Source organism: Athene cunicularia, assembly GCF_003259725.1.
Source record: "Athene cunicularia isolate RWA chromosome 5 unlocalized genomic scaffold, athCun1 chr5_part2, whole genome shotgun sequence".
Lineage (NCBI taxonomy): Eukaryota > Metazoa > Chordata > Aves > Strigiformes > Strigidae > Athene > Athene cunicularia.
This window is the reverse complement of record NW_020799102.1, coordinates 11,245,817-11,254,599: the sequence shown is the minus strand read 5'-3', so window position 1 is coordinate 11,254,599 and position 8,783 is coordinate 11,245,817. Positions and strand designations below refer to the sequence as shown.

Below are 8,783 nucleotides of genomic sequence, written 5' to 3'. Positions count from 1 at the left end.
GTGGGGGGTGTGCTTTTTAAGGAATTTGCTTAAATTTTGCTCACTGAAAACTCTGATGACCAAACTATCAATAAGCTTCTACTCCACCTTTTGTTACACCGATTATCTGGAAAAAGATTAATCTAGTCAGCTATTTCCTTTACATGCATATATTTCTTCCTCATTGCCCTCTCCCATACTTCTTCCATATTTGTGGCCCATAGAGCACGTTGGCCATACACAGCCAGCAACTGCTGATTAATAATGACAATGTTCAGTTCACTTATTTCCCCACTGGAATTGCTATTTCAATTTTATCATTTGGACATTCGGAGAAATGTAGCCCAAACTACTAATACACCCCGAGCTGCTACTTCTTGTAGCTCCTTAGGACAGCTTTCACTAGGCGTGGAGAAGTGCTTGGGGCAGGATTCATCCGCGGGAAGCGATCAACTAACACCCAGGAGAGATGTGAATGGGCACAACAATCCCACAGCACCAGCTCTACCAGGTGGGAATAATGGTTGGATGTAACTTACAGGGGTACTCAATGTATCTTTAGGTGCAAGTAATGAACGAAGGGCAGCCAAGGCTCTGGTGGAAAGCAGCAGCTATTTTACCGCATGCAATTTTGAGCGCCGAATTAATCCCAACGTGCTGTTCCTTTGCTGCTAAGCTGCTTTAAAAACTGGTGTTTCTATTTTGAAGCTTTTGTTTGTTTAGTTAAGTGCTTGGTGCCCTCACTAGGAGCTGCCGGGATAGTCAGCACTCTCCAATTGGGTGGATAAGTAACAAAATCCCATTTAAACTGTTGTGCTGCCAGATCCGCCTTCCGCGTTTGAGAAATGAATAGGACGACTAATTTTGTTCTCTTTAATCAGGGAGATCCCACAAACTAGCCATGCTCTTCCCACTTGGAATTAGAGAAGAAAATTTGCAATGACTTTCCTACAGAGCTGGAGTGTTTGTGAACCAGAAACAAGCTGACTGGGGGCTGAACTTCCAGCTGACGTCCCCCCAGGCATCACGGGGCATCCACACCAGGGTCCTCACCCGCTCTCCTGAGCACTGCTGCCAGGCAGCTCCACGCGGAGGCAGCGCTGGCCCCACGGAGACCTGTCCTGCGTGAGGAAGGGGGCAGCCAGCCTGGGCCCCCACCTCCTTCATAGAATCATTCATTCAGGTTGGAAGAAACCCAAACCTGGACACAACCCTCCTGGTGTGGCCTCACCAGTGCAGAGCCCAGGGGGACTGTCACCTCCCTGCTCCTGCTGGTCACACTATTTCTAATCCAGGCCAGGATGCCGTTGGCTTTCTTGGCCATCTGGGCACACTGCTGGCTCATGTTCAGCTGCTTTCGGGATCAGAGATCGGACACGTGGCTGGATAAACCACCTCCTTCTTTGAGGAGCAGGTGGTTTACACAAGGAGCAGGCGGTTTACACGAGGAGCAGGCTACCAGGAGGATGTGTGCTCTCCACAGCCTGCTGAAGACATGGCACTGACCAAACCTCTCGGAGACTGGTGGGGCTGTGTAAAATGCCTGAGGGGGGGGCCCAGCTTCATGGCATAGATGGGTGCCTGCTGCACTAAAATCACTGGGTAAAACACACTCACTCGCTTCTGCTGGCTGCGATTTCCATAGCTGAATAATTTTTTTATCTGCCTCTAAACTTCAGTTGTAAATGAGGAGCTCACTTCCACTTGCAGAGCACCAGTACTTCAAAATTACCCTTCTTAAGCCTTTCCCAAGAATGAGAAAGACCCACAGAGAGCGTGAGTGTCACAGCAGGGCTCTGCTCTAGCAGCAACTTTTGCTCTTAGCATAGAACTTGCAATTCTGGCTCTGGCAACGCAGCATCATCAACTTTGGCTGAGTTTTCTTCACCACTCAACTCCCCTTTCTCTTGCTGGACAAGTCCCCCCACCATATGAAGTGTGTGCCTGGCCCAGGAGCCCTGCTGCTGGCATGGGGAAGAACCCAGGTCAGGAAGGAACAGGTAATCCAGTTAGGGAAACTCTAGTCTGGGTCTACAGCAGAATTAAGAAGTTCACGTAAGTAAGTACACCATAGACGCCACAATTTGTCCCTCACCAGATACTCAGATTCTGTTCTCTGGGATGTGCAGGCTGCCTGCAAGAGTCCAGCATTTTCATTCTGTCAACTCAGGGTTGTAAGCATCAAAAGACCACTCCAGGAGAAGCTTCACTTCCAGGGGAACCCACTGCCATTCAGACCTAAAAAGAAAGGGCAATACCCTGCCTCAGCATCAATCCAAACTGTGCAGCACTCCCCCTGCTGTCACCAGTGCCAGCACCAAGATCCACCATGTTTCTTCAGACAGGAAAAACAAAAAACAAAAAACAAACCAGGTTGCTGCCCACCCAGCTGGGGACTGAAGCAGCTTTGCTTGCTGGCAATAAAAACATGCTGCTTGCCTATAGGGGATGTCAGGAAAAAGACCAGTTGTACTAAGAATAACTGAGGCTCCCTCAGTAAGTTAATGACAGGATTGTAAGGACATGGAGAATAAATCACTTACCCTAAGAAGAAGAGACAGAATAAAAAGAGAAGACAGATTTGGTGTGATGGGGAGTGACTCAATCTATGTAATTATCCAGTTATGAGGTAACAGTTTGGGAGGTGGTGAGAGAAATCCATTCTTCCCATTCTGACAGCTCTTCCCAAAGGTTTTCTCAAGTGGATAACCATGAGGGCAGAAAAGACCTGCCCTGTGCCCCTGTCACGGCTGTGCGACGCAGTGAACGGCAAAGAAGCATAACCCCAGACCAAAACCCTGTATCCAAAATTCAAGTGCTTCTCATGCCATGGCTCTGGCCCGGGGACAGAGTCTTTGCTCTTCACTTCCAGAGGACTGAGCCTCTGCATGCTGAGGGCACCCTGAGCTGCCCCTCCAGTCTGTCACCCCGGCCCTTGGGTGCCAGCCTCGGCACAACCTCCTGACTGCTTCCAGGTTCACCCGGCCCACCTGTAAAAGGTATGGGCTTGCAGAGGCTGGGGCACCTCATGCGGCTGTAAAAGTGTGTTGCTGATAATCAGACCCTCAGTGTGGTTTACAGAACAAGTTTTGTTTACTTCAGTTTACAAAGTTAAAGCCACCAGCTTTAATTCTCCCTAAAAAACAAAACAACTGGGGAAGTGCATGATTCAGAGTGGCTTGGTGCAAATTTTTGCAAAGTAACAGACACAAAATCAAAACTATTCAAATTATACAGACATGTAAAACAAAAGAAATTCAAGTTAAAACCAGGACTGGATTCCTATTAGGCCTAGAGATGATCCAAGAATATGTCAGGAAATAAATAATCATTCTAATTTTCACCATAAAAGAGGGTGCTGCTTACTAATCCAAATGGTTTGGGTATTTACAGAAGGCAAATGGGTTAGAGGAGAAACAGAAAGAAGAAAAGGATTTCTGAGAGTGAACTGAAATGCTGCAGGACGATCACTTCCCTGCATGCCCCACTGTGACTAAGAGAAGGCTTTAAATCACTGCAAGGGGCCAAAGAAATCCCTTTTGAGCAGGATGCCATCATCTGCCCCACACTGGACAGACCATGCCAAGGTGTGGCCAGCATGGTCTAACCATGTTTGGCTGTCACCAGAGGTTCTGAAGCTCCACCACAATCCGTGGCCACCCTGGGACAGATGACAAGTAAGTTGGCCTGGTCAGTCCAATTTATGAACAGGAAGGCAATTTATCCTAGAATCCATCTGAAGGGAAGACTGTTGAAAGCCACATGTTCCTGGCCTCCGCTGGACCATGCATGCTCTGAGGAGGAGGCAGCCAGCACAACTAAATCTCTGTTCTTCAACATGTAAGCACAGCTGGTGACCAAAACACTTGGCATTTCCACAAAGGCCAACAGCCAGGGTACCTTAGGTGATTGCAAGATAAAACAGGCTCTTTCAAGTGTCACTTTCAACATTTGCAAACCACAGGAGACAAAGCAACACCCTCATTTACAAAGGCAGTGTGACTTGTTCTCGTTGCTGGTATTTCTGATGCATTGTTACCAAATAATAATCCACTTGCTTTTTGCTGCACAAGCTACTAAGGCCAGATCCTGACAGGTCAGAGCTACACTTTAGGTGCAGCCAGTGGAGCAGAAGATGCTTAATGCCGAGCACAAGCAGGGCAAATTCTGCAGTTAATGTCATATAGCATGCAAAAAAAACATCCTGAAGGCTCATCCTAACCTTCTGTTTCCTTGTCAAGACAGATTTATTTACAGTCAGTACCCCAGGGACTAGATTCGAGTGGCAGTGGTGCTATATGCATATTTTTAATGGGATTTGACATTTAAGGCAGCATTTCAGTTCACCTCTAAGCTTGTAATTACACTTGCAAATCTGCTTAGCAAGACAGCAGAGCATCCCAGGGGACTGCTCCAACAGATTGGTTCTGTTCCCTTCGAAGCAGTATTTGAGTACCAAGTGATGCTACAGAGCAGATACAGAGCAGACACTGCGGACTGCAGCGCCTGACACAGACGCCTGCAAACTGGACCCACTCCTAATCTTCAAAATAAAAACAAAAACAAAGACTGCAGAGAGCCCTCGCTTTATCTTAAAAGCAACACTGCACTGAGTCAGATACCACTGGAGGTCAGGAGCACTTCATGAATGCACTGCCGAGGCAGGACTCCTTTCTACACCCTGCCGCCAGTTATCTTTGGTCTCATGAAATCTTTAAGTGCTAAAAGTACCAGAACAACCCAAGGATGAATTCCCGTTCATCTCCTCCTGGTCTGGAATCACGATGGCCCAGGGCTGAGAAGCAGCTTCATGTCTCTCGCACAAGTGCAGACTCTGCCCAGCGTGTCCTTCCCAAAGGAATCCAGTCAGGTTTCTCCTTTCATCATAGCCCTACCACCACTGAAATTCTGAGAGCAAATTGATGCCAAATGCCAGGATGTTCAGGACTATATATTGCTCTTCAATTTAAACACCCACCCACCCCTTTGCACTCAATTTACACCACCACCCCCAGAGTTATGACTGGAACCAAATAAAGTACATATGAAGTACTCAGCTGGGCCTCCATGTATACTCATCTATCTTCAGGTCTGGAGAAAAAAACCAGTTTAATTTGTTCAAATTTAGGCTGCCCATGGGAGGCAAATTGAAGGATATCTTTCACTTACGAGCCACCTCTCAGGTGGCTCAGATCTTTCTGCAGGATGCAAATAGTTTCATCCCTGAGTTCAACTCTGAAAGAGAAAAATGCAGTCTTCAGCCATCACCATCCTCGTGCCAGGAGCAAAAAGAACGTTTAGCACAGAGGTCTCTGCTGCAGGGACAAAAAGCAAACAAGCAGCATAAAGCTGGGAAAGATGGAGAAAAGCAGAGAGAGGCTAATTTGTATCATATCAAAGAAACGGAAGGAAACCTGAGGCAAAAAGGTCTGGACTAGTAGAGGAAGAAAGCTGACAGAAGGTAGACTGCACTGTTCAACAGCAAAACCTTTGCAGCCCTCAGTGCCCATTTGGGAGCAGCCTGGTACCTCCATCAACAATGATCCCAGACAGACAAGCAGAACAAATCTAGAAAGCATTCCCAAAGAGACGTAAGATCCCTCAAGGCCATTTCAATGACATGAGCAAAACTCAAAGTTTTTCTCTTTTTTTCCCAGCAGGGATGACACGATGCTTTGTCCAGGTTAGTGCATACAGTTCTCCTCTCCTCACAAGGCTTCTAGCTGACCGATGTGCAGTTCAGCTCTGCGGGGTCCTGCCTACCTGCTGCCAGGACTCCCTCTGGCCCATCAGCAATACTGGGCTCACTGGAGCACTGCCTGTGGCTAAAACTGGGCTGCAGGAGGAGGCATTTGTCGGTGCTGTCTGACTCCTCGATCACCATTCCCGTGTGCATCATGGAGGCCATTGCCAGGAGCTGAATATCTGAGTGAGCATTGGCAACCGTGTGGCGACGGATGCTACCACATTTCTCCAGGTAAGCCTCACCCTCCTGCTCTGTCAGTGGGGTCAGGGCCATCTCACTGGGCTGCCAGCTTGTCACCACGTGAGATGGATAATTCAGTACACCAGTCTTAGGACGGGATCTGGAGTATCGTCTCTCTGGAAGAGAAAAAGGAAGGAAGAGTCAATAGGGCACAGACAAAGCGTTTCCCAAACTGCTAGCCTGGTCTCAGGGAACAGAGGGGACTCAGCATGCAGCTGCTGAGCATCCCACCCCATTACCACCGGGGAACAGTCATTAGTTGATGCTGCCGGGGGGTTGGAAAGGAGCTCTGCCTCTCTCCCAGTAAGCAGACACCTCCCACCCTGCTGTGGGTGCTTCTGCCAGCAAGAGAATTCAACCAAAAACTAACGAGTGCAGCAAAGGGACTTTGTTCACACCCTGATGGTCTCCTCTCCTACCCGGGGGATGAGAACTAAGTAGCTCTCACATGCAGGTTCACTAAAATCGGTGACACTAAAGTGGCACAAGTCCCCAAAGAAAGATACAGTGAGGACCTGAGTTGCCATCCCTTTCTCTGGAAAATTCCTCTCAGGAGAAGCCGTTAGCTTGTGTCAATGTGAAATTCCTGATGCCTCTTCAGCTGCCCAGGGAAAGGTGGTTCTGCTAGCATCATCCCACTGTATTGTTTGAAGATTATGCATGAGAAAGAACATTTAATCCACTTCAAAACATGTCTGGTTTGGGGGTCAGACACTGAAAACACCTAACAGTGCAGAGCAAGAGCCCAGAACAGCCTGGGGGAGAAGTGCAGATGAGGAAGGCTGTACTTGCAGAGCAGGGTGAAGCAGTGACACAGAAGTGATGGGTGCAGGGCCTACGATATGCTCAGCAAAAACATTAAGGGGGAAAAATGCCTGGTTTAAAACTCAAACCCAAGGCACATTCCCCAGCCCCATATCATGAAGCACCATTTCAATTCCAACACTGAAAGCTTTAAGAAAAGCAGGGGACCAAGTCTGTGCCTCAGCTCCCTGTAATTCACTCCCCTGGCAGGCTGAATCAGACAGGATTATTTTTCACCTGCTGTCTTCCACCGCCATCACCACGTGGTGTTAAACACCTCACACAGTCTATCCTGAAGCAGCTGATAAAGCTATTCCCTACCTGTCTCTCTGCTTCTCATCAATTCCCTTGAAGTGCAGGGTCTCATTTCCTAAAGCTGGAAGCCTTTAAACCATATAAAATACTTCCACCAAGACTGTAAGAGCATAAGAGATAGAGTAACAAAAGCACTCATCACTGAAGGTCATAAAAGAGTTTTGGAAGCTTGCATCAGGAAGAAAAGCAGAAAACAAACTCTATATTGTTTCAGGGAGGAATGGGTGAGCAGCCAAAACACCACCACTGGTGGCAGCCAAGCAATGACAACACTTCACTGCTGCCAGTAATACATTAATTCAAAACACTTCACTTCATGCTTAAGAATGTGCAAATAATTTTTGAGGCCAGTTACAGTAAATATATACTTTAGGTGTCATCTGCAGCTCAAGCCACAGCAAGCTGTCGTGTTGGAGAGCATTGGGACCTGACTCTTTTGAGGAAAAAATATCCACGGATGATTCTCCTGCAGCAAAATTAAAATCCTTTATGATGAGAATCGGGTAAAAATTAGGCTAAACTCTGAACATTCATTTATTGCTTTAGTTTTCTCCCTTCACTTTCTTGGCCACCAAATGCAGTGTGTTAAGGGAGTTGTCACACAAAGTTTAACTAGAAATCTTATTGCTATTTTGGTGTGTTATGGCCAGGAACATAAACTGGGAGGAGTTTTTAAGGGCTTTTTGCAAGCAAACTCAAATCAGCAGACATTAGGCTTAATATACATGGGGGGAATAGGGTGAAGGTTTAATTTTCTTCCCTATTCCCTATTTAAACATTGTTTCTTAGACAAGTGGATACCATTAGCCTACTCCATCCTTACAAAGCAGATTATGGCTCATTTACACGGGCAGAGCAAGAAGGGTGGTAATGGGAGAGCAGGTGGGGATGCTGCCCTCTGCCAATCCCCTCTGTGAGCTGCCCTGTCCCCTGTCACAGCTATCCCTGCTGCACTCCTCTCTCACTTTAAATCAAGTTTAAGATACAGCAGCCTTGTAGGCTGAAGCCTTATGTGTGTTCGCAGCTGTGATCAGACATCTTCATCTGCATTTCTCAACACTCATTCATCTTCAAGGTCCCAGTCTGGGGGCGCAGAGGGCAGTTTGGCCTCCACAGCATCCGCTGAGAACGCAAGCGTGCCCAAAGACCAGCAGTGCATTTCCAAAAAGCTATTACAGAGAACCTACTGGGCTTCATCATCATTACAGGCTGCCCAGTGAGAGAAGAAATTGGTTCCAAGAAAGCAAAAAGGTGGCAGAAAGAGGGAGGGGGGAAGAGAAAGAAGTCTGATTAGAAATGAGGGTTAAGAAAAAGAAACCACCACCACAGCAGCACTTTGAAAACACCAAGATTATCTGCAGAAAAGTGCTGCTCTGCTGTCAATGTCATATAACACAAACACAAGTCCTTTCTTTCCTCCCACTCAGCACAGGGTGGAACAGGAGCAAAAGGCCATCTTGGAAATGTACACAAATAAATGACAGCTAAAATCAAAGTAAATACAATGATTTTAAGGCACATAAACTTTACAAGGCTATGCTGTGCGAATTTTATTTTTACTGACACTGATGCCTTGTTCAGCTGGCAGAAATCCAGGATGGCTAGAAACTTAAGTACCAGTCAGCCAGCCACCTTTCAAGCTATCCCAGCAGCGTGCAGAGGTCCATAAACAGCCAATCACATTTGTCAAACCTCAATT

At 47.1% G+C, this 8,783-nt stretch overlaps 1 protein-coding gene across 1 annotated transcript in view; it reads right to left on the bottom strand.

The window, feature by feature from the left end:
* Window positions 1-4,268: 4,268 nt before the first annotated feature.
* The window catches only part of PRR5L (proline rich 5 like), a 43,041-nt gene continuing 38,526 nt past the window's right edge, over window positions 4,269-8,783 (bottom strand). Inside the window, exon 9 of the mRNA XM_026850623.1 lies at window positions 4,269-6,081. Coding sequence (XP_026706424.1) covers window positions 5,699-6,081 — 383 coding nt within the window. The 3' untranslated portion in view covers window positions 4,269-5,698. The remainder of the gene's footprint in view (window positions 6,082-8,783) is intronic.